Genomic DNA, 26,655 nt, shown 5'->3' with positions numbered 1-26,655 from the left:
GGGATAAAAAGAAGCTTTATTGAAAAAGTAGCATAGAGAGCAATGCGACTGAAGGCCGAAACATCCCTGCGATGGGTGTCCAGCAAGAAACATTCGGTCTTTAGTAGGGGATATGATCTCCCCCGACTGCTAGGCAGATTTCACAGCGTCTGCCCATGCTGAGAATGAGTGTGTCAATGAGTTGTTGAGGCATTGTTGCCCATTCGTCTTGCAGCGCCAATCGAAGCTCCCGAATCGTTACATGCTCGATGGGATTGAGATCCGGAGATCGTGCCGGCCAATCCCTACGTTCAATATCCTCACTCTCTAAGAGCTGTTCGGCAGCTACTGTGCGATGACATGGTGCATTGTCGTCCATGAAAAGGAACTGCGGACCCATAACGCCTCTAAAAAGACACACATATGGAAGAAGAATCTCGTTACAATAACGGGTCCCGTTGACTGAACCTGCGTCGAAGATGTAAAGGTCTGTACGACTTCCAAGCATGATGCTACCCCAAACGAGAACACCGCGACCTCCAAACCTGTCCCTTTCAATGATGTTCGAGGGATGATTGCGGCTTCCCCGCTCTCTCCAGATGAGTATGCGATGAGAATCGCTACTCAGACTGAATCTACTCTCATCTGTAAAGAGTACTCGTCCCCATTCATTGTCTCTCCGATTCTGGTGTTCCCGGCACCACATAGAACGCCTTCTCCAATGGGCAGGCGTTAGAGGTACACACCGTATAGGGCGTCGTGCAAACAGACCACCACCGTGCAGTCTTCTGGCCGCGGTAAAACGCGATATCGGTCGTCCAGTCGCCTGTGTCGTTTGTCTAGCGATTTCTCCCGCTGTCAGCCGCCTGTTTCTTCTGGCCTGTAAGATAATATACCGGTCATCTGCGGGTGTGGTTCCTCGTGGACGACCACTACTGAACCCCCGGATAGCTGCTCCTGTAGTTTGAAAGTGTCTCCAAAGTCGTGAAACGATGCTGTGAGCAATTCTGAACTCTGCAGCCACACTTGTCACACTGCGACCTTCCTCTAACTTCCCAATGATTCGACCTCGGGTAAAAGCATCCAGATGTCGTCTAGCAGATTGATTATTCGTTATTTCTCGCTGAGGCAGAAACTCGGTGTGATTTTAACTGCTATACGGCGTGCAATCTCTTTGCCAGAAATACTGATCTTACACCGACAACATGCTTTACACTACTCAGACACTCCCCCATTGCGTCTGCCTGCATATCTGCGCATCTGCTACCGTACATCACCTTACTTAATCTCATGATTGGTCTTTCTGTCCGTTCTGCCTCTTCATTCAGCTATTGGTCTTTCTGTCCGCTCTGCCTCTTCATTCAGCTGATATGCTAATTTTTCGACTTCGTCCTTAATTTTTGCACACCAGTGTACATTGATAACATATCAGCTAAAGTTTTATTCAGACGTTCAGTGAGGCCGTTTGTTTGGGGGTGATACGCTGTTTTCATACGATGATCAACATTGTAGTATCTGTTAATTTCGGAAATTAGTTTTGAATGGAATACTTGTCCTCTATCGGTAATGATCGTTCTCGGTGCCCCATGCTTTAAAACAATTTCTTCGACCACAAACCTCGCGACTTCAGGGGCTTCAGCAGATGGTAGAGCTCTTGTTACGGCAAAGCGAGTGCAATAGTCGGTACATACAATAATCCACTTGTTACCTTCCCTTGATTTGGGGAACCGTCCGAGCAGATCCATACGAACACGATGGAAAGGTGCCTCAGCTGGGGGAATAGGCATTAATACTCCAGGTGGTTTTTGAGGAACAGGCTTTCTTCGCTGACATTCTTTACAATGTATTACATAACGGCGAACACTGCGATAAAGTCCCGGCCAATAAAAACGTTCTCGTAATCTGTCATAGGTTTTCACAAATCCAAAATGGCCAGCTGTTGGGGCATCATGAAAATGTCGCAGGATTTCTAATCGCAAATGCTTAGGAATAATGGGCAACCACCTTTTTCCCGAAGGTTCGAAATTTTTCTTGCATAAGATCTTATCGATTACTTCAAAATCTACTTTCAGAGATGGTAGTAGCATCTTGGATGCATGAGGTTGGATGTAATTGAGCAACTCAGGATCTTTGCATTGTTCAACCTCTAAATCAACATAGGTGGAGATAGAAGTAATGTCCTCGAAATTGGAGCTGTCTTCGATGGGGTTCTTGACAGGCTATCGGCGTCATAGTGTTTCTTTCCGTTCTTGTACACGATTGAGATGTCATATTCTTGGAGTCTCAAAGCCCATCTTGCCAAGCTTCCGGATGGATCTTTTAGAATAGCCAACCAGCACAATGAATGATGGTCGGTCACAATCGTGAAGGATTTCCCGAAGAGATAAGGACAGAATTTCGAAATGGCCCATACAGCGGCAAGGCACTCTCGTTCGGTTGTCGAATAATTCTGCTCTGCTTTTGACAGAGTTCTGGATGCAAAAGCTATGACTCTTTCCTTGTTCTTTTGCTTTTGGACTAACACGGCACCGATACCGTAGCCGCTTGCGTCGGTGTGCAATTCTGTGTGAGCAGTTTCATCAAACAAAGCTAGTACAGGGTCAGAAATAAGGGCTGTTTTTAACTCCTCGAAAGCTTCCTCTTGCGAAGCGACCAAGCAAATTTGGAATCACCTTTTAGTAAAATCTGAAGCGGCTGAGCCCGATGGCAGAAGTCTTTGATGAAACGTCGGTAATAGGAGCAAAGTCCAAGAAAGCTCCGGATGTCATGGATGTTTTTCGGAGTGGGAAACTCTTGAACTGCATTTATTTTATCAGGATCATGTTTTGCACCTTCACCCGACACTAGATGACCTAAAATCTTAACTTCTTTTGCTCCAAACAAACATTTTTTTGGATTTAAAAGCAGTCCGGCTTCTTGAATGCATTTTAGGACGCTTGTTAACCTTTCTAGGTGTTCAGAGAAGGTCTGGGAGAATACCACTATGTCATCCAAAAAACACAAGCACATTTGCCATTTAAGGTGTCGTCATAAATTGTCCATCGTTGTTTCAAATGTTGCTGGTGCGTTACAAAGTCCAAATGGCATCACTTTAAATTCGTACAAGCCTTCGCTGGTGACAAAAGCTGTTTTTTCACGGTCTTTTTCGTCAACTTCGATCTGCCAATAGCCGGAAAATAGGTCCATGCAAGAGAAAAACTGCGCTCCTTTTAAGCAATCCAATGTATCGTCAATCCTAGGTAAGGGATACACGTCTTTCTTTGTAACCTTGTTTAAACGGCGATAGTCCACGCAAAAACGCCAACTACCATTTTTCTTTCGTAATAGAACGACAGGCGAGGACCACGGGCTTTTAGATGGCTGGATTACTTCCTTCTAAAGTATCTGTCCTACCTCATCATTGATTATTCTTCTCTCAAATGGTAATACTCTGTATGGTCTCTGCTTTACGGGAAGATGGTCACCGGTGTCAATTTTATGTTTAACCTGGATACGGCGCCGATTATCGTCTATGTTTTCATTAAAAGCAACTGAAAATTTCTGCAGCAGCTCACGCAGTTTCGTCTGTTCCTCATCACTAAGATTAGGGGCTAACATCTGGTTGTAATCCACTGGTGTCGTACTTTCTTTACTGATATCTTCAAATGAAGGTACTTCAAGAAGGACATTAACTTCGTTATTATCAATTAATTCGGCGTAGCCTATACACATGCCTTTCAGTATGCTCCAAGCTTTACGTTGCCCATTAGCGACATACACATCACACTTTTTATCTATCATGTTCGTGACGGTACGTGGAATTACAACTTCTTGATTCATTGACAGAAACTTGTTCACTTCTATGAGAACACTAGCATTCACGTACCCGGCATTGCTCGGGTAATGGAATTCTCAGGGGTTAACAGTGCTTGGTGCACCTAGTTGCGAAAATCCCCTATAATAATTACTTATTACCTATAACTTTTTCTAATTTGGGGAGGATCCCGGGGACCCTGGACTCTTTATATATATATGCCCTTGTCCTTAACCGAGCTTTAACTGTTATTAACGATCCTTTTAAAGTATTGATTATCTTTGCAAACAGAGGTCATCCACATTTTATTGTTATACTGTAACGGATTCGGTGCGACTTCCACTTTCTTGAAATGAAGACACAGTTCTTGATAAAAACACAGGAAATTTATTTACACTATGTACAGGAGAAACCGTTAACAACTGCTAAATTATTCATCAGCAATTATCACACAACACCGTAAACTCAACGTTTACACACGTATTTACTTCCAAATACGAAAACAACACAGCGAAATGCCTCGCTATAAACAGAGCTAATACACACACTCAGTTCAAAATCTGAATCGAAACTCACTGTTTATCCATCGCTAACGGCTTTTATAAACATCGAAGAATTTTCCACAACATTCTTTCTGCTTCCAGAAATACGTAGACCGTTTTACAACTACACTTCCATTGATAAAATCAGTGAATGAAATAAGAAAAAAAAGAATAGGGGGTTGTATACTTTAGCCATATGTTAAGGGGTTGTATATTAATTACGGGAAACTATTTACAGGTTACGTTCCTACAATAATTACTATTTACAGAATTTGTAACATTGCCCCATTCCTAAGGACTGCACGTCCCGGGCAGTACAATCCCCAGAAAGGGTGCCAAACTTCTATCACAAGTTTACAAATATACACATTAATTAATAACTAACAGATACAGAAAACAAAATAATAACAAGAAATATTACTAAACATTAAAAGCAAAAATTATCTACAACTTTTATGTTATCAACCATGGTTGTTTACGTAATACTCATGAACTATGGCCATAGTATGGGGCTAACCGATCATAATGTACAACCCTAGGTTTTGCATTAGGTGATTTTTGGATCCTCACTACGACGTCATTCAGTCGGTTAAGGACTTTGTAGGGTCCATCCCAATGCGACTGCAACTTGGGTGAAAGACCTTTCCGTCGGATGGGATTCCATAACCAAACCTTGTCGCCTTCGTTGAATTCATGTCCAGTAGACCTTGTGTCGTATCGGGTCTTCTTCTTCTCCGCCGCGATGTTGATTCGCTCTCGTGCGAAGTTATGAACGTCTTCCAACCGGGCCTGGAGATCCTGGATGTACTCCTCAGGCGATGAAGGCGCATCCGGAGGACGACTGAAGACGAGATCACAAGGTAGCCGAAGCTCTCGTCCGAAGAGCATCTGAGATGGGGCGTATCCGGTAGTCTCGTGGACAGCACTGCGGTAGGCCAGCAGGAACAAAGGTAGCTTCTTGTCCCAATCCTGTTGATTTCTGGATACCATAAGCGAGAGATAATTCAGGATTGTGCGGTTAAATCTCTCCACCATGCCGTCCGATTGTGGGTGTAGTGGTGTTGTCCTAGTTTTCTCAATTCCGAGAATTTGACATAGGCCTTTAAACACAGCAGAGATGAAATTCCTCCCTTGATCGGAATGAATCTGCAAAGGTGTTCCGTATCTCGAGATCCAATGCTGGACTAGAGTCTCTGTTACGGTAGTAGCTTCTTGATCTGGAATGGGATATGCTTCCGGTCATTTGGTGAAGTAGTCGATGGAAACAAGAATGTATTTGTTCCCATCAGCAGTTCTTGGTAGAGGACCCAGGATCCCAATTCGTTCGAAAGGAGCTCCAACGTTGTACAGATGTAGCTTCCCTCTGCTTCTCTTCTTCGGTCCTTTACGAGCAGCACAGGCGTCACAAGAATGGCACCACTTCTCCACGTCATCCTTCGCCTTGCTCCAGAAGAAGCGCTCCCGAACTTTATTGAGGGTTTTCAAGACACCAAAATGTCCTCCAGTCGCACTACTATGTATTTCTTTCAGAACATCTGAAATCCTTGATCGGGGAAGTAGTAACTGCCACCTAGACGTTTTGCCGTCATCAGATTCCCATTTTCGGTGCAGCACGCCGTTCCGTAAATGGAGCGAGTTCCATAAAGCCCAGTATCTTTTTGTTGCAGGACTGAAGATGGAAACGTCCTGCCAGCTAGGGCGTCGACTGTCACTTTCCATGAACTCCAAAATTGGTTTTATGTCGGGGTCTTCAAGTTGATCTTTTCGAACTTGGTCGTCACTCCATGGATCAGGTTCTGAAGATGTTGGAGTCACTGTCACCTGATAGGCAGTAGGGCTAGTCGTTCCATACTGTTTCTCGATTCGGGAACAATAATTGCATTTCTCAGGACAGGGTCTCCTTGATAAAGCGTCTGCATTACCGTGAGACAACCCTTTTCGGTGCTTGATCTCCATGTCATATTCCTGGAGCCGCTGTATCCACCTGGCTATCTGGCCTTCCGGATTTTTGAAGTTCAAAAGCCAAGTTAATGAGGCATGATCTGTCCGAAGCAGAAATTTTCGGCCGTAGAGGTAATGATGGAAGTGTTCTACAGCTTTCACTATGGCCAGTAACTCCTTTCTGGTGACGCAGTAATTTCGCTCCGACTTTGATAAGCATTTGCTCCAGTAAGCAATGACATGTTCATTGCCGTCAATTTCTTGGGATAAAACAGCTCCAATGCCCTCGTTGCTCGCATCAGTGTCCAGGATGAAGGGTTTTTCAGGCTGAGGATAGGCGTTGATGTTAAAGCCTCCTTCAGTCGTAGAAATGCATCTTCGCATTCTTTGGACCATTCAAACTTTTGCTTGCTCTCCGTCAGCTTATGCAAAGGTCGTGCAATGTTGGAAAAACCCTTCACAAACTTCCTATAGTACGTGCAGATCCCCAGGAAACTTCGCAGCTGATGGATGTTTTCGGGACGACTCCAACTCTTGACCGCAGATACCTTCTCTGGATCGGTTTGCACACCCTCAGAAGAGATGATGTGACCAAGATAGTTCACTTCCCGGCGGAACAAATTACATTTGGACGGACTTAACTTCAGATTGGCTTCCTTAAGCTTTTGCAGCACCTTCCTAAGATTTGCCAGATGTTCTTCGAAGCTGCGTCCCACGATGATGATATCGTCTAAGTAGACCAGACAGGATTCGTAAGAGAGTCCTCTCAACACTGTCTCCATAAGACGCTCGAACGTAGCTGGTGCATTGCAGAGGCCGAAGGGCATCACTTTGAACTGCCATAAGCCTTGTCCAGTTGTAAACGCTGTCTTCTCTCGGTCATCAGGGTGTATCTCAACCTGCCAGTAGCCGCTCTTCAAGTCCAGGGTCGAAAACCATTTGTGTCCGGAAAGAGTGTCCAAGGTGTCGTCTATCCGTGGAAGAGGGTAACTGTCTTTCTTGGTGATTTCATTCAGCCGTCGGTAATCGACACAAAATCTGGTGGAGCCATCTTTCTTTCGGACCAAGACGATGGGAGACGCCCAAGGACTGGATGACGGTTCGATTACACCGTTCTCCTTCATCTCTTTCAGGAGGGTCTCAACCTCTTCCTTCTTGGCGAACGGTAGTCGTCTTGGGTGCTGTTTAATAGGGGGGTGTTCTCCAGTGTAGATCCTATGCTGCGTTTAATTCGTCCGGCCCACATCCTCCGATGTAGATGAAAACAGATGCTTGAAGTCGTCCACCAATTGTTCCGCATCAGTTCTTTGATCTTTCGTTGATGGTGCACTCCCAATTAACTTCGATGTCAAGGACTCAGAAGACACAGTCTCGGGGGAACTGATTGTTCTAATGATGCAGTTTACTGGAGTACATGTTGCTAACACTTCACCTTTCCGGATATTCCTTAGCCTTTCACTCACGTTGGCGACTCTCACGGGAATTACATCCTTAGAAAGGTCCACAAGCGTAGATGCTACCAGCACTCCTTTTAGGCTATTGCTTAGGTTAGGGTATTCAATGAGTCCAAATCGAAAACTATTGGTTTCTTCAATGGAGCCAGGTATTAATGATTCTGACCTTGAGGGAATCGATAAATCTGTTTGGGCTATTATTTGATGAGCGGATTTTACATCACTTTCTGCAGGGAAAACGGCAATGTCTTCTCTCATCGAGTGCAGCTCATTAGTCTTGAAGTCGAGAGTGAAGTCATATTTCTTCAAAAAGTCCAATCCGAGAATGAAGGGGTCCGTGATATTAGCGACGAATGCCGTATGATGGTAGGTGGCATTCCCAAACACTATTTCCAGTTCCACTTTACCGTCAATCTCGATTTTGTCACCTGTCACAGTTTGGAGGGTAACGCAGGGCGGCGTCCACAGAATGTTGAGTCCAAATTGACGAGCCACATCTGTTCTAATGATCGTAACATTGGCTCCAGTGTCAATAATCAGTTCGCAGGGAAACCCGTTTACATATGCGTAAACAAACAGTCCATTACTGCCGCCACTCGTCGATGAAATCTGGAAAACTTTAAGATGGGGCTCATTCCAATTTGGCGACCTCCGCCCCGCGAGATTGCCATGGCTTAGTTTTCCTGGACCTGCGAGGGAGAGGTGCTCTTCCCTCTGGTTTCTTGGCGAGCTTCACAGTTTCTTCGCAAGTGACCCTCGCCGCCACATTTCCAACACTTAAGTGATTGTCCATTTTGGTCCTTGGGAGCCGAAGTTCTTTTGAGGATTCCTGCAATTTCTTTTATTTGCTTTTCCAGTTCAGCAAAGCGTGACGAAACCGGATCAGGCTCATCAGTTTTGACGCCGCGGATCGAATGGCGATCCTTGCGGTTTGCTTGCTGGGCGGCCTCCAACTTCATCGCATACACAACAGCAGAATTCAGGTCTTTGACATCCGCCATCCGTAGAGCTTTCTGGATTTCCGGATCTCGAACCCCGTCGATGTAGTAGTTGAGTGCCAGGTTGTCCCGAACATCCGCAGGACAGTCGCAAAAAGCAAGATGAGACAGTCTTTCGATGTCCGCCGCGAGCTCTTGCAGGGTTTCTCCGGTTCTCTGGAAACGGGACTTCAACTGGAGTCGGCTGAAATCTTTCTGGCACTTCTCACCGAAGCGAAGCTCCAACGCAGATGTGAGGGCGGCGAAATCCAGGCGCTGGCCGTCCGGAAGGTTCTGAAGAATGTCCGCTGCGTCACCTCTCAGGGATGCTGCAAGATGGCAGGCCTTGGTAGCAGAGTCCCATCCGTTCGCTTCCGCCACTATCATGAACTGAGTTTTGTAAACCTGCCACGAAGTTTTCCCATCAAATGTGGCAAGTTTAATGGACGGTCGAGCAACCGATGTGGGAGCGCCAAACTGTACAGAGCTGCTTTCCGCGGTCGCCAATCTCCTTTCCAGGTCTTTAAAGTTGTCTTCTTTAAGTTGTTGAAATTTTCTATCTTCTTCTTCCAGTTTATTTTCTACAGCATTGCATCGGCCTTCCACGGAACTTAATTTTTCTTCAAATTTCTCTTCGATAGCATCAACTCGATGCTCTATCTCATTAAATTTATTTTCCATCACAGTCTTTACCGAAGTAAGATCGTTTTTAATTTCCTCTTGGTTAGAAACTAGGTCATTTTTCAGCACCGTTAAATCACTTTTCAATTGGTTTTGATTAGCCGCCATATCATTTTTTAATTGTTCTTGATTAGCTGCCATATCATTTTTTAATTGTTCTTGATTAGCTGCCATATCATTTTTTAATTGTTCTTGATTAGCTGCCATATCATTTTTTAATTGTTCTTGATTAGCTGTAAAACTTGCAGTCAAGTCACTTTTTAATTGTTCTTGATTGGCTGTAAAACTTGCAGTCAAGTCACTTTTTAATTGTTCTTGATTAGCCGCCATATCACTCTTCACAGAGGTGATTGCGTCAAGAAGTTGTTTTAATTGTTCATCCATTGCGCGAGTAATCACCATAAAAATAAAGTCCTAATTCAAAAAAGTCTTTATGAAAAAATGTCCAAAGTCACACTTACTCCAAGAAAGTCCAGAAGAAGCCCCACGTTGGGCGCCAATTGTAACGGATTCGGTGCGACTTCCACTTTCTTGAAATGAAGACACAGTTCTTGATAAAAACACAGGAAATTTATTTACACTATGTACAGGAGAAACCGTTAACAACTGCTAAATTATTCATCAGCAATTATCACACAACACCGTAAACTCAACGTTTACACACGTATTTACTTCCAAATACGAAAACAACACAGCGAAATGCCTCGCTATAAACAGAGCTAATACACACACTCAGTTCGAAATCTGAATCGAAACTCACTGTTTATCCATCGCTAACGGCTTTTATAAACATCGAAGAATTTTCTACAACATTCTTTCTGCTTCCAGAAATACGTAGACCGTTTTACAACTACACTTCCATTGATAAAATCAGTGAATGAAATAAGAAAAAAAAGAATAGGGGGTTGTATACTTTAGCCATATGTTAAGGGGTTGTATATTAATTACGGGAAACTATTTACAGGTTACGTTCCTACAATAATTACTATTTACAGAATTTGTAACAATACCTATGTTTAAGCTAAAACTTCTTTGTGTACAACATTTTTAGTTTTTTTTTTCTGGTGCTAAAATTATTAAACTGCCTGATGAACTTGCTTTGGAGCATGCTACATAACATTGGTCGTGTGAAAAAAAGTCTTCTCTTAAATCGATCCCTGCTACTTTTAATGTCTGTCCTTGTGACTTATTAATGGTTATTTCAAAGCAAACTTGAACAGAAAACTGCACTCTTCTAAATTCAAAAGGATAGTCCGCCTGTGATGATGTTCTTAAAAACTTTGTTTCTAGTTTTGAAAAAATAAAAGCAAAAGACAGAAACATTATGATTTGACTGGAGAAAAGCCTCGAAGAATCACGTGAGAAACAAAAACAATATCAAATTTATAGTTCGCTATCGACCAAAAGTTGAGATGAAGTACTGAATAATGATTTGAATGGAGGAAAGCCTTCGAAAATAAGGGATTTGAATTTCAATGACAGGTTTTTAATTTCGCAGAAATTAAGGGGTTTTAATTAATTTCTCCCGAACTAATTGAGATTTCGAAAAATCCTTTCTTAGTGGTTACTTTTGTAATTATGCGGACATGCGTGCCAAATTTCAAGTCTGAAGCTTCAGCGGTTTCGGCTGTGCGTTGATATATATATATATATATATATATATATATATATATATATATATATATATATATATATATATATATATATATATATTATCTCAGGACATTGATTTTTATATATTAAGATTTACGTCTTCGTTTGCTACGGTGGGAGCAGTTACTTGTATCTTCGCTATTGAATGAGACGGAATCCAATAGTCTTTCATAGCATAAACACCGCATTACGCTCGCGGAGTTTCCCCAATTACTATTTCCTCAATCATAAACTTCTTTTTTCCACAGTCTTTGATGGCCTGAGATGCTTTTAAGAAATCCCAACCAAGCATGACTTTATGGCTACATTTTGGCATAACAGTAAACTCAAACGGCTTTGTAATGTTCTTGATTGTGATCCGAAGGACACGGATTCCCACCGGACTCACGTAGCTACCATTAGCCACTTTTAAAAGAATGTTCTGTGATTGACGAAACAAAACTTTTCCCAGATGACGTCGAAACTCTTCTGAGATAACAGAAAAAGAAGCTCAAGAGTCTACAAGTGCTCGTACCGGTTGATTGTCGACAGCAATATCAATAAAATTTTCATGCATTGTGGCATCGGGAGGATTTTCAGGGATGGCGGCCTTACCCCCAAGCAAGGTCGCACTGCTTAGTTTTCCTCGTTTTAACGACCTGGCGATCGACTGGATCTTCGGTAGGGTGACGGTGATCTATAACGATTGGTCGGCGATCGTCTTCGCCGCGAACTTGGCGAAGATAACCTATCATCTGGTCGGCTGATCTCATCGGCAGTATGGTGGTACGTAGGATACGAGTGAGCGTCACGGGTATATCTGTTGCGAGAGGCATCAAGAAGAGATTTTCGATCTCGGCAATAACGGACAACATGTCCTGGACGACCACAATGGAAGCAAACCGGACGGTTATCGGTAGTACGCCACAGGTCGGTCTTCCTCACAAATTGTTCTTGAACTGGATTCGGTTTATTATACTTTGGATATGTATTACGCTTAGGTTGTAAGATGTTTCTCCCAAAACGTTCTTCAGATATAGGAGCTAAAGATTTTTCGAGCTCTTCTCGTACAATGGCTTCAATAGCTTGTACACCGGCTGGAGGATCTTCAATTTGAAGTTCAGTTAGTTTCTGTATCTCCTCATGGACTATCCTTCGGATCAGCGATGTTATATCTTGTTCTTCGTTGACCGATGCGACGGGGACGACGTTAGGCAACTGCGCAAATTTTCGATGTCCTATACGTTTCTGTTGCATTTCCTCAATGTACTGACACCATTTGATGAAATCAGTTGTACACTTAATTTCCTTCGTTAGTAATGCCTGATATATATCTTCTGCTATCCCTTTCATCAAGTGAGGCACTTTGTCATCGTCTGACATGCGCGGATCTATTTGGTTGCATAGTCCCGATACGTCTTGAATATACGATTGGGTTGACTCGCCAGTTCTCTGAGCTCTACATTTTAAACAGTCTTTGACTCGTCGCACATACAGATTTGTATCACCGAAAGTTTTTTTCTTTTTTTTAAGTTCTCTTTCAAAGACTTCCCATGAGCTCAAAACGTCTTCGTTATTTTCAAATCATGCTTTGGCAGTCCAATCAAGAAAGAAAGAGACGTTAGCAAGGCACAAAGTATCATCCCATTGGTTAAACTTTGACACTCTAAGATACTCTTTTAACCACTTAGTCGGATCTCGTCCCGTATCCCCTTTAAAGATGGTTGGTTTCCTTGGCTCTTTAATTACAGCCGGGGCAACCAGCAAGATTTGGGGTTTTGCATCTACTCCTTCCGGCATATCCTGTGGTCCCTTCCTCGCAGCTTTTACGTAAAGTCCAAATTCAGGAGGGAGTTTCAGAAGTCTACGGCGTCGTCGAATATTTTCTATTTCCAGACTGGATTGATGTTATAGCTTGACCACGAAAAGAAAGCGGATGACCTTATTGAAAAAACATCATTTGTATCATTTGTAATAGGTTGTTTGTTATTATTTTGGAATAGATAGGATTAGCGGGACCATGCCTCTTACTATTCGGTGCTTTCTGGCAGATTCTACCAATAACAAATGATGTTTCGCTTCAAGGTCATCCGCCTTCTTTTCGTGGTCAGGCTTTACCCGGCGCCTCCACCAAATGTCACGTAGATTAAGTACACACCACACTGTACAGATGAAAGCAAGTGTATTCTAATCAAGCGAGCTATCAGGATACAAAGTCGCAACTGCCGACTCTCAGCTCGAGAGAGGGTTTTTATACAGAACTGAGGGACATTCTAGAACAATTAAGACTATTTACATATATTTACATAATTCTAATTTACATATTTCTACAACTTATAGAAAGGAAAGAAAGTAAAAGAGGAAGGGAACCAAAGACACACCTGAGGCTCGAACTCATACGCTTTGGGTTATCAGTCCAGCGCACTAACCATTCGGCCAGCCGGGTGCGCTTCTTGCAATGCGAATTACGACAATAGTATGTAACCTCCGAAAGGCGGAAGAAGTAATATTATATATTTTTCAAAGGCACAAATTGAAGTTTAGCAGTTTATGGAACGTTTTTGTAAAGATTAGTTATTTAAAAAAGATTTTCACGAGTGCAAACTTAACTCAATTAATTAATTTTTAATGCCGAAAAAAAAACCGCAAGCATCCGAACAATTCATAAATGAAATTGTATGTATAAATGCATTTAACGAAAATTTAGAAAGATGTTTGCTAATCTTTAGATATCATATTCAGGTTTTGTATTACCCAGCCCTTATTATTTGGTTGGCAACGGGTAACGTGTAAACAAATGTCGTGTTTTCAGCGCCGCTGAAAAAATAGTTGAAATACGAAATATATATAAAGAATTCAAGAAATATTATTCTGGAGAGTAACTGGAATACATTACCAATGAGGTAAGCTAACAATCCAAGTATGTAATGAGTATATCAGCTTAAATTTGAAGGAAATGAAAAATCCGTAGGCCTAACGCTTGTATTTTTTTTTTTCAACGTTATGTGTCGGTTCTTCTTAAAGTGAGTGGCGCCATCTTCTGAGTGTTGAGATTAACAAGAATTCATTAAAAAATTAAATACGAAAGATGTCTGACAAGTGTGAAATTTGTGTTTCTGAGATTTTTGATAAAAGTGAGGTGTTTTGTTGCAGTAAATGTAAAAATTTATTTCACCCGAAATGTATAAATATTAGGGAAGAAAATTACAGAAAAATGTCTAGGGACAGAAAATCGAAATGGAAATGTGAAGATTGTTGCGACAGTGTAAAGGCAGCTAGTGCTGACACAAATGCTGAAACTCCTTTAACTATAGAAATGATTAGAGATGAAATCAAGAGTTGTTTCCGTAGTTTCGAAGGACAATTTTTACGAGAACTGAAACCTATTAAAGAAGAAATTGGTGAACTAAAAAAATCCCTGGATTTCTGCAATAAATCGTCTGAAGAAATGAACAGTAAACTTATCGGTATAGTCGATGAAATAAAACAAGTTAGAGAAGAAAATAGAAAATTGGTGCTGGAAAATAGAACATTGAACGATAAGATAGAAAGCATCGAACGGGAATTAGATGCAATCGAACTTCGATCGAAAGAAAACAACATTGAAATTAACAACTATCCTGAGGAAAAAGGAGAGAATCTGAATGATATAATTGGAAAGATGGCTACTGAGTTGCATCTAGAAGAAAAAGGTGAAATAATTAACATGCACCGAGTTCCAACGCAAAGTAAAAATAGAATAAAACCAATTATAGTGAGATTTAAGGATATTCTCACACGTAATACATGGCTCAGAGCTACCAAAGATAATAAAAATTTAACCACGACCATGATTAACAATAAATTTGAAGAACAAAAGATTTTTATCAATGAACATGTTACAAGAAAGGTTAAGGAATTACATTTTATAGCCAGAAAATTCAAGAGTGAAAATGATTATAAATTTGTTTGGATGAAAGGAGGAAAGGTCTTTCTTCGAAAAAGTGAGAATGATAGAGTAATACAGGTAAGGAGGAAAGAGGACTTGGATAAATTGAGAAATAATTCAAACCAGTTTTTGTGCGATGGAAGACCACGATATTAAGAGAGGTGAACGGGTGTTCATGGATTATGATTCAATTGAAAAAATCACTGAACTAAATAACGTGGACGAAGCAGAGACATTTCTTATAAAAGACAATACAGCGGTATTAAACATTTATCATCTGAACATAAGGAGCATAAGGCAAAATTTAGATGAACTCTTGATAACAATTGAAAATATGGATATAGATATTTTGTTATTAAGTGAAATATGGATTAAGGAATGTGAAATTGATAATTATAATCTTAAGGGGTATAACAAACTTTATAATACAAGAGAAAGAAATAGATCAGGGGGAGTCATAGCTTATATTAAAGAGAAATACTACTTTTCTGATCAGAGTATTTTAATGAATACTGCTGAGGCATTATACTTGTATAATAAGGAACTTGATTTTTTTATAGTTTTTATTTACAGGGCTATTGAATGTAGTATAAATGATTATATATTAGAACTTGAACAAAAGGTTAAAGGAATTGTATGTAAAAACATTTTGTATATTGGTGACATAAACATTGATACTTTACAGAATAACACGACAACAAATGATTATATTAATACTATGTACACTATGGGTTTCAAGCAATATGTTGATATACCAACTAGGTGTAATGACCTAAGCTCATCCTGTATTGATCATGTCTTTTATAAATGTAATTACAGAATAGATAGAGCAGTAACAGCTGCAGTACATAAAACAACAATAACCGATCACTATGCATTACTAGTAAAAATTGATAACAAAAAATTATTAGAAAAACATTTGAAACGTAATCGGAGCAGCGAGCAAATAATTAAAACATGCATCGATTATAGAACTTTTGAACAGGATATTAAAGAAATTAATTTCTCTAGCTTAATAGATGAAAACATGGAGATAAATGAGATTTATAACACTTTTATCAGTAAAATTAAGGAACTCATGGAAAAAAACAAGAAGATAAAAAAAGCTAATAAATTAAAAAAACAATGGATTACACAAGAGTTGGTAAATATGATCAATAAAAAAGAAAAATTATATAATAAAACAAAACAATTTCCTTATAATAAGGAATATAAAAATAATTATAAAGAATACAATAAACAATTAAAAAAGTTGATTAAAAAAGAAAAAGAGGATTTTTTTCATAAAAAATTTGTCCATGCTGGAAAAGACGGAAGAAAACAATGGAATATTATTAAAGATATTACAGGGATTAAGAATAAGAATTCCATCGATGCAGATAATAGCAATGAACTAGTTGAAAAATTTAATGACTTTTTTATAAATTGTTGTGTGGAAATAAACGGCGATAAAGCATCAAACTATGATAATAACATAACACACCAAACAAATTCTATGTATATTTACCCAATGGAAATAAGTAAGGTTAAAAATATTATTGATAATATGCAAAATGACAAAACACCGGGACATGACGGAATTACAAGTAATGCACTTAAGATAATTGCTAAGTATCATATAGAAATTGTGACAAAAATCATCAATATTAGTCTACAAAGGGGGGAATTCATAGAAGATCTAAAAAAAGCAATAATTACACCGATACACAAATCAGGTGCTAAAGATGACTGTAATAATTTCAGACCTATCTCAGTTCTACCAATATTCTCTAAATTATTGGAAAAATGTTATAGCTCTCAGTTGATGAATTTCTTAGAAAAATATGATTTTTTCCATAACGCACAATACGGATTTAGGCAAAACAGAAATACTGAAAAAGCTGTATTAAAATTAGCAGGTGAAATTTATGCGAACATTAACGAAAACTATGAAACTTCAGCAGTATTCTTGGATTTACGTAAAGCATTTGACAGTGTAAGCATAAAGATTTTGATAAAAAAGTTATACAATGTTGGAATAAGAGGAATACCTTACAAATGGATATTATCCTATCTCACGGACAGAAAACAAGCAACAAAACTAAATAACTGTATAAGCAAATATAAAACAACAAAAACCGGAGTCCCTCAGGGATCAATTTTAGGTCCATTACTTTTTTTAATATATATTAATGACATGTCATACATTAAATTATACGGTACAATTACTCTATATGCAGATGATACAGCATTAACATATTCTGCAAAGAGCATTAATGATATAAAAAACCAAATGGAACTTGATTTAACTGCTATAAATAAATGGTTAACTGACAATATGTTATCTCTTAATATAAATAAAACAAAATACATAAAGTTTGATTTAAAAAAGAATGGAATTAATAAAATTGATTTACGCATAAAATATCACGAACCAACATGTGACAGCACAAATAACTGTAACTGCCCTACCATAGAAAGAGTCGAAAATATAAATTATTTAGGTATAACTTTTAGTGAAAATTTAAAATGGAAATGCCATACTGATAAACTTGTGAATAAGTTAAGAGGTAGAATACATTGGCTCTATCTATTGAGAAATATAGTTGGGAAAAAGTTTCTTAGATGCTTATTTTACGCTTGGATTAACTCAATAATTACGTATGGTATTTGTGCATGGGAAGGCGATTATGAAACAAATCTTACCAATTTAAATAGAACTTATGCAAAAATTTTGAAAATAATTTATGGAGCTAAACAAGAACTTAATAAAAACGATACTATTTTACAAAAGTCAGAGAAAATCTATAATATCAGAGAAATATATGCACAGAGAATATTGTATTTTTTGCATAACAACAATAACTGGTTTGAAATTAATGAAAAACAATATAATACTCGAATTTCAGGTAAACAATATAAAGTTATAAAACCAAATAAAACGATTATTAAAAAACAATTCTTATACTTGGCACCGCGGCTGTTTAATGAACTAACGGAAGATGTTAGGAATGAGAAGAACTTTAAAAAATATAAAAAAGGGGTCAATGAATATATACAAAATAATGACATTGTATCAACAATTAACTTTTAGCTGATAAAATATACTGACTTGCCAACCGGGGGGGATTTTGTATTGTAATTTTTATACTATTGAATGTTTCAATGCGAATTATTGTGTTTTTTTTTTCTCTGGAGTCAAACAGTCCAATAATTGTTCTGTGTAAAATTTTTACTACTTGTGTAAAATTAATTTGTAAATATTTCTGTTAATGCATATTTGTGTTTGTACTCCATACTAAATCAATTAAAAAACACTGCGGACAGTGCCTTTGGCGCTCTTTAGTGTTAAATTTAATACTAACTCGTGTTGAACTATAGTCAAGATTTTCTTAATGTTTTGTTATGAAGTTTGTAATTTATGTTTTATAATTTGTACTTTCCTTTTTTTTTTTTTTTTTTTTTTTTTTTTTTTTTTTTTTTTTTTTAATTTTGCTTACTGTTATGTATGTGTATTTTGTTTGTTAATAAATTTTATCTTATCTTTATTACCGTTCTTACTGTAATACCTTCTCAATCATTCTTTTACTAAGTTATATATATTAATAAACTGTATGAATGCACTGAAAATTACATTTTTTGAAGCAAATTTACTTCTTGTAAATTGATCAATATTTTTTCCCGAAATTGATGCATTGTTTGCGGATCCAGTAGGGGAAACCCAGGCAACGTGAACACCTTAAGATTTTCTTGATTATTGTCGTTTAGTTATAACTGGGGAAATTGAAACAAATGCTTATATTCAGTATTCGTTTAATGAACTTGCGTAATGCAATAGCGATTGTCCTTAATATTAATTAAACAATTAGATAGAAGGCCAGTTTTCAACAATGGCATGAATGCCTGACACCCCGGGTAAAGTGGATTCGATACTAGGGCAAAGCGAACAACAACAATATTTGTCATGAAACTAAATATTAAAAATAAAATAACCATCGAAAGTTAAAGGGACATATTCAAAAGAAAAAAAAAAACATTTTTTTTGCTGCAATGATAATTATTGCAGTTATTACAAAGAAATTGAACTTAAAAATGAAATAAACTTTGAAAGTTAAAGTAACATATTAAAATACATTTTTTTGCTGCAATGCTAATTATTGTAGTTATTACAAATAAAGAAGTTGAACTTAAAAGTAAAATAAACACCAAACATTAGAGGAACATATTTAAAAAACAAATCAATCTGCAAACTAGGCGAAAACGATGCTAGTGTATGCAATATCTTAAATATATCAATAAAAAATACTTAAATTTAAACTATAGCTAAAACGATAGCAGTATATGTAAAAAATGCATGTGGAAGCTAAAAAAGGATCACTCATTATTACAATTGGATTACACACATGCGCGAGCAAATCGTGCAAACTGATTACCTGGCATACATGAAACAAGGTTACACCAAAAAAAGCACAGGAAAGGGGTGGAGAATTTTTTCAAGACTGGTCCTGTCACTCGTTTACGCTTTTAGATAGTTTAGATCTAAAATTTAGTAAGAAGGGTAGATCTAAAACTAGTAAGTAGTGCAGAAGGTTTGGTGTCACTGGAAGGGAAGGGAAGAAAGAAATAGTAATGTCTAAAAATTGATTTTGTACTTGGAGAGTTTAAATGAGTGCATTGCTAGACATTGCCGAAAAAAAAGTATTTGAAAGTGAAAGGTCGCGGATAATCCGCCCCACGGATAAGCCGCTCACGGACAATCGGGAGTATACTGTATAGGCAATATTGTCTTTTCTAACACGCATTGTATGTTGTTCTATGATGCATACATTACATTACACCCCAGGGTTCCCTGCACCTACCACAGATGTGGTTTACCGGTTGAATAACAATGCTCTATTTGTGCTTGAACAGTATTATTGGCTTATTTGTAAAGCGTATGTTTATTTCTTCTAGATGTACTGTACAAGAACACCCCCAAATATTCCAGTCTCCCATCCGAAGTGGCTTCTTTAATTGTAGACGCTATATCAATCAACAGCGCCTTCACATCACGTGTTATGGTAAGTAGAGCCGCTATATAGATAGGCCGACGCATCAGCTTTAGTTTAGCCATTTTGGATCGAATTTTTCATTGTTGCACTCCTAGAGTTACCACAGCAAAGTTTCGTATTTCGCCAAATTTGCCGAAAATTCACTTGCGGCTAATAATTGCTCACAGTGAACAATCACCAAACGCGATAACTCGCTAGAAAAGACAACCGCTCAAACACGCGCTCCGATCCAAAACGGCTAATCTTAAGCTGATTTGTCGGCTGGTATATAAAGGGGCCTTAATGGTAAGTTGTAGTATAAAAAATCCTTTAAAATTATTTCTGATTGTTCTGGAACATGACATCACTTTTAGTCAAATGTTTGAGTTTCTGAGTTTTCTTTTTAATAACTACAGGAGGGAGGAGGTAATGAATCTTTTCTTCAAAAAAAAAAAAAAATGTTGTAATAAAGCAAAACCTTCAATGGGTTCAATCCAATTGTTTATAAATTACTATTTTTATTGACTTTTGATCTGATTTTGAGCAGTAATGCCTATTTGAGAATATTTTTCCGAAATACAAATTACAGCATAACCATATACTGGAAATAGGAAACTTATGCCTTATGCGATAAATAAATGCATGAATAAGCTTCATGATAATAATAAAGTTTTTTTTTACATATGTTATGACTACCTGCATGTATCATTTGAAATGAAGTGTTGAACAATAAAGTACAAGCTAATTCATATTTTATTTGAAAACACATTAATTCGATGCAACAACTATGAATATTTTAGAAAGATTCAACTGGTTAAGAAAAAATATCAAAGTCAAGTGCATATATTTTCAAAGAGTTAAGCACTACTTTGAATATAGATTATTAGCTGCATACAGCGAGCCTCTGTTTAACCTGCAAAACCTCTAATTTTGCAACGGTTAATTCTAGATGCATAGTTTCAATTACCAAGTAATCAAAATAAGATGTAAAATTAAGATATATTTTAAAAGGTTGAAGCAAAAAAAAAAAAGTAGGTAGTGAAAAAATGTGAACGTTTTTTGCATAGTCCCTAGGTCTCCCACATTGAATTTTGGTATTCTTGCCTTTGTAAGCCTTTTGCACTATCTATGTATTTCAGGTTTACCATGTGCATAAATCCCTGTGGCTGGTACGCCAAGTTAAATTACAGGGTGTCCATAACTAAACGACATTACTTTAAAGTTGTCCAGCGCTGAAGCTTTTGCTCAAAAATTAGCTAAATTTTCTGTTTAACATAATGAAGGGATGGGAATTTATTTGAGCGAATAAAAAAAAATAGTTCAAAATTTCTTCACCAGAAGGGACTTTTAATGGGTTACACATTTGTTGTACATTCACGATGGTTTTAAAACAAATCTTGTATCAAAACATAATCAACATGATGTCTATTGTTTTCGTATACATTCTGGAATCGTGAGATAGCTTGCTCTGAAGCTCATCGCAGTATGTTCTGGGAAGTGCTACGAACTTGTGGTGATATGCTGTAGTTAAGTCAGGTAAAGTTCTATGATTTTCATGGTTTACGAGATGCGTTAAATGCCTTCAAAACTAAAAGTCCCATGGATCGAGGTTTTTAATCTGGAAGTACCATCTTGTGATACCATAGTGAAATGAAGAGTTTATAAAAATTGCAGTTAATTTTCATTCTGTAATTTTCCCCTAATATATTTTAAATTGTATTTCTTCCATGAAAGTTCAACGAAAATATAGTAAGATATTGCGAGAAGGTGTAGTTACACTAGAGCTAAGAGCAAATTTTGCATAAAAGGCATTCGTAATTTTTGCTTGTCTTTTAATTTAAACTTTCGTTAAATCACAAAAAATAATAAAAATGCTGATTCTGATATTTGTACAAACATTGCGTTTGCATAAAAACATTCTTATTCTTTCTCGGGCTGGGGGTTACACCACAAATTAGTGCGCCGCGGACCCGAGCTAAAATGCTACTATCTTTATACTCGAAACTTTACCCTAGGTATAAATAATATGTATTTTTTCGAAAAAGTGAAAATGTTTTTTCTTATATTCACAGCCTCCCGACAATCCAGGGGAACTTCCGAAGCAAGTGGGCAACAAAACAGAGTGTGCGTTGCTCGGCTTCGTCCTCGATCTTGGCAAAGATTACCAAGCCGTGCGGGACAAAATGCCCGAAGAAAAGTTGCACAAGGTCTACACATTCAACTCCGTCAGAAAATCAATGAGCACTGTGATACGGCTCCCAAACGGGGGCTTTAGGATATTCACTAAAGGGGCCTCGGAAATCATTCTCCAAAAGTGAGTGAATTCCATTCGTTTTCGTAAAATGAATACCACATGCCGTTCTTGTTGATGTTTCTGTTGGAAAATAGTGCTCTAGTGAACTTTGAGTGAGAGAATGATTGTATGTTACTTTTTGCCAAACATTGTTTAGGTTCCAAAAAGAACTTTCAGTTCACCAAAGTAGTTTTCTTACTAAAAGTCGTAATTATCTTCCTATTTTCAGCTGTAGTAATGCTATTATTCATGAACTGCAACGACTTATCCTCAAAAATCTTTTCATTTGCTAGTTTTCTCAAAGATTTATCTCATCGTCTGTGTCATGAGTAATGGTCATTCTTATTCTTTTTTTCAAGACATACTAGGAATTTCTAAGAGCTCTGTTTTCACTAAATTCCAGCTAAAACAGTTTAGGCACATTTAAAAATAATTAAAAAGAAAAAACCGGTAGAAAATCTTACATTGCCTTTAGTCTAATCATCATCATCATCACTGTCAACTTTTATCAATCAACTGCAGGATGAATGCTTGGCGAAATTGCTTGGATTAAACATGAATTCAGAATCAAAACAATGTTACGAATTGCTATTTGTAGCGTAAAAAATATTTAATTCATAATTTTTTTTAATATGGAAAACAATATTTCAACAAATGTTTAGAAGTCATTAGTTGACAGGAAAATAGTTTTTGCATTGCATGAAATTTTACTTTAGTACGCAACATTAGTAACAAAAATTAGAAAAAACAAAATGTAAAATGTAAATCAAATGTACCCGGTCTCCCCTATACTCTGTAAAAAAAATCTGAAAACTTACAGGAAAATTATTGCCATCCATGTTCTGAGTACTGTTTATCATAAAATCCTATTTTACTCTAAGATTTTACGGTCAAAAAAGAAAAGTCTACTGTTCCTAATTGAGTTTCTTGAATGGAAAGAGATACACGACGAGGGTTTCGAGTCCCCCTTATCCTCGTTTTTTAACCGAGATGTTAATTACTGTAAAAAAGGGGCTGAGGGTGTGGAGGGAAAAAAATAATCATGTGCTTTACAATGTAAGCCGATTGGTGCTGCAATCATTTACTGTGTTCGATATATTTTGTTGTCAAATTTCTCCCAACAGTAAGAACTGCGATTTAGAGTAACGTTTCCCTTAAAAAATTTCTGTCTTTTTTTTATGTTTTGAAAAATTTTCTTCGCCTGCATACTTGAAGAAATTGGCTGTAGTTAGGAAGTTAGGCACTTAATGCATACTTATGCATCTGTGGCAAAAGAAAATGCTTAAAATGGAACTTTTTCAAACTTTTGAAGTTTTCAATTACTTCAACGTTCATTGGAAGCATTCTTACTTACAGTGGATTACTTATTTCAGATGTGCATTCTCATTCGGGTCCGGGGGTCAGCTGGAAAGGTTTACGCCTTCCGACGCCGATCGATTAGTAACTTCTGTCATAGAACCCATGGCCTGTGACGGTCTTCGCACGATCGGCATTGCGTACAAAGACTTCGTTTTCGGCGAAGAGGCACACATAAACCAGGAGAGGTGCGATGCCGAGCCCAACTGGGACGATGAGCAATTTATCGTCCAGAACCTCACCGCCATTTGTATCGTCGGCATTGAAGATCCGGTCCGACCTGAGGTAAAGCATTATTTGAGTAAAATAAGTCAACGCTTATAACAGTACAAATAAAAGCATTCAAAAGAGTTAAAAACTCAGCAAGCAGCTGTTTAAAGGATATTAAAAACAAACATCTTCTTCAGTGCATAAAAAGAAGAGCGATTAAGGAGGAACTAACGGCCAAGACTTAACCGTTAGTTGGAACTTCGTTAGTTGACCGCTGAATACACACTAATTGGCATGCGGGGGACGTATCCGCAAAATTCGTGGGGTGTGTTGCTAGTAATTGCCCTCGGTATATGGTACCACCCTGCCCCAGGTTTATCAGTGCTAGGTACTGGAGACTCTGCCTGTCCTTCAGTGCCATGCTGAAACTGTGGAACTCATAGTGACCCACCATCCTCGGCATACCGAAGCATTTAACCCATTAAAACCAATTAAATTCAGTTGGGGCGGGGTGGTGCAAAAAAATAACGCACGTTAGCAAGCGAATTTCCAAATTGAGGTCAATGCATATAACAGCATGTGTTTTATTGAAGAGTCGTAGTTCCGTCGCAGCAAACCATAAATGGCTATTCATTTCAGAATTTAAATAATAAAAGATATATTCTCGTAAATTGTCTTTCTGTTTTTAATTAGAAGCTCAAATTGTAATACAAATTAATATTTATTAATTTTACTTTTTTCCATCTAATGTAGATTTTTTAAAGTGCAAAATATTTCACAAGGTAATGATTTTACAATCTTCAATGCAAATTCAAACAATTGAGTTAGACACGCCGAAGAAAACACGTTAGTTAGGCACACATTTATTGTACATTTTATTAACATCATGTCATATAGATAGTTTGCTATTTGATGTATAAACAGTTTAGATTACCATGACTGTATATAATTTCAGACAGTTAACTTCCTCCGAGAAAAACTGGTGCTTTTTTCCGACCAGTTTTTCAAGTTAAATAAAGAAACAATTCTAATAAATGACACAGCAAATCCAAATTATTTGCTATGTCTTATTAATCATCCGTATTTTACCAGCAGTATATTAAAAGATTAACTTTGGACGCAAATTTTTCAATAAAAACCACGTACGGAAAAAGGAATGCAACCAAGGAACTCTTTTTTTCTCAAACCTACTGATGTAACTTTTGAGTAAAATCATTGAAGTAGATATATCCTTTGTTCAGTTGATTTCTACTGATTTAAAACTTACTACAGTGGACGCCGGTTAATTGAATCAGTGGCTTTAATAAAGCCACTGATGCCGCCACTGCCATCAGTTGCTTTAATTAAGTCAAGCGCTTTAATGAATCAAATTGTCATGAACAGAATAAAATCCAGCTTTTTTTAATTAACGGTTTTATTGAATGAGCCACTTTATGGAATCAAAACTGTTTAGACCAAACGTGACTCATATAAGCGGCGACAACTGTACATGAATTTTCATTGAAATTTGAAAGGCAATGTAATTTCTTTATTAATGTCTGTATAGGTGCCTGAAGCCATCAAACAGTGCCAGAAAGCCGGTATTACAGTGCGGATGGTAACAGGAGACAACATCAACACTGCTCGTTCTATCAGTATAAAATGCGGGATTGTTCGACCTGGCGATGATTTCCTCGTTCTCGAGGGAAAAGATTTCAATGCTAGGATACGAGACTCAAACGGGGAAGTAAGTGGATAACTCATGCTATTTTTATGCCTTAAGCATTTCAATATGACGTTATTCTATAAATGCGCGAAGATGCAACGTACATATAGTAAACACTTAAAATCTTGCGAACAAAATCCTTCCCACTTTCATTAAACTTTTACTTCTCTGGTAAAATTCAAAATTTTGCTCTTAGCATTAGTTTTTTCTTCTTGTTTAGAAGTTTCTTTAAAAGAATGAGGAGGGCTGGTACTTTAATAATGGAAACTATTTACTAGGGTCGTTGTCAAAATCGATTTCTTTTTTTCGGATTCGCGTTACCTCTCCAAAATTGTAGTTTGGTATCCTCAATTGGAGAAAAATAATGAAAAAAATCTAAGTTGACATCTTCTTTTCGCGCATGAGGCCGAAAGTTTGAAAAAAATATGCTAAAAATCGAATTTCTTAAAAAATTATAAAATTATTTTTTTTATATATTTTTATAACACAACAGTCACATAAATTGTCAGATACTGTCACAAACTAAAGATCTTATGTAAAAACTATAAATATATTTTTAGGTTAAAACTACGCTATGTACTGACAATTTATAGCTGTTGCATCATGAAAAAGTACAAAAAAAAAACTAATTTCATTATTTTTCTGAAAATTCAATTTTTAACATAATTTTTCAAACTTTCAGCCTTATGCGCGAACTGAAGATTTCAATTTAGAACTTTTTTGTTATTTTTCCTCCAATTGAGGATACCAAACTACAACTTTTGAGAGGTAACGCGATTCCGAGGTAAAGAAATTTATTTTTTCGAACCGCCCTATTATTTATTTATATCTAATACATAAGTGATAGTACGCGCCACCAAGTTTTATAGTCCATTCTAGCCACAAGAGTTATGTACACTCTGTTTCCAACGGTTGGGAATTCGTAGGATACCTGTAGCAGTTCGAATAGAGTGGTCTACTGCAGCAAGTTTCTCTGCATCAGCTCTGAAGTTAATGCCACGAAAAATTTCCTTTATTTTAAGAATTCAGTCATTTTCACAAAGACAAACTCTTGCGGGCATTAGACCACTCCATTCAAACAATCAACAAAACAAACGCTGCTTAGCTACAGTTACCCTACGATTTGCACATCTTAGGAAGCATGTATATTGAATA

The 26,655-nt window shown here is 37.6% G+C and overlaps 1 protein-coding gene across 1 annotated transcript in view; it reads left to right on the top strand.

Moving 5' to 3' along the window:
• LOC129226494 (plasma membrane calcium-transporting ATPase 2-like) overlaps positions 1 to 26,655 on the top strand; it is a 272,244-nt gene that overhangs the window by 186,411 nt on the left and 59,178 nt on the right. The window contains 4 exon segments of the mRNA XM_054861105.1: positions 19,860 to 19,966; positions 22,009 to 22,250; positions 23,603 to 23,870; positions 25,342 to 25,521. Of these exon segments, the coding sequence (XP_054717080.1) occupies positions 19,860 to 19,966; positions 22,009 to 22,250; positions 23,603 to 23,870; positions 25,342 to 25,521 (797 nt within the window).

Source organism: Uloborus diversus, chromosome 7 (genome assembly GCF_026930045.1).
Source record: "Uloborus diversus isolate 005 chromosome 7, Udiv.v.3.1, whole genome shotgun sequence".
In the NCBI taxonomy this organism is placed as follows: Eukaryota; Metazoa; Arthropoda; class Arachnida; order Araneae; family Uloboridae; genus Uloborus; species Uloborus diversus.
Note: the sequence above shows the minus strand (reverse complement) of the source record. Positions and strands in the feature narration are given on the sequence as shown.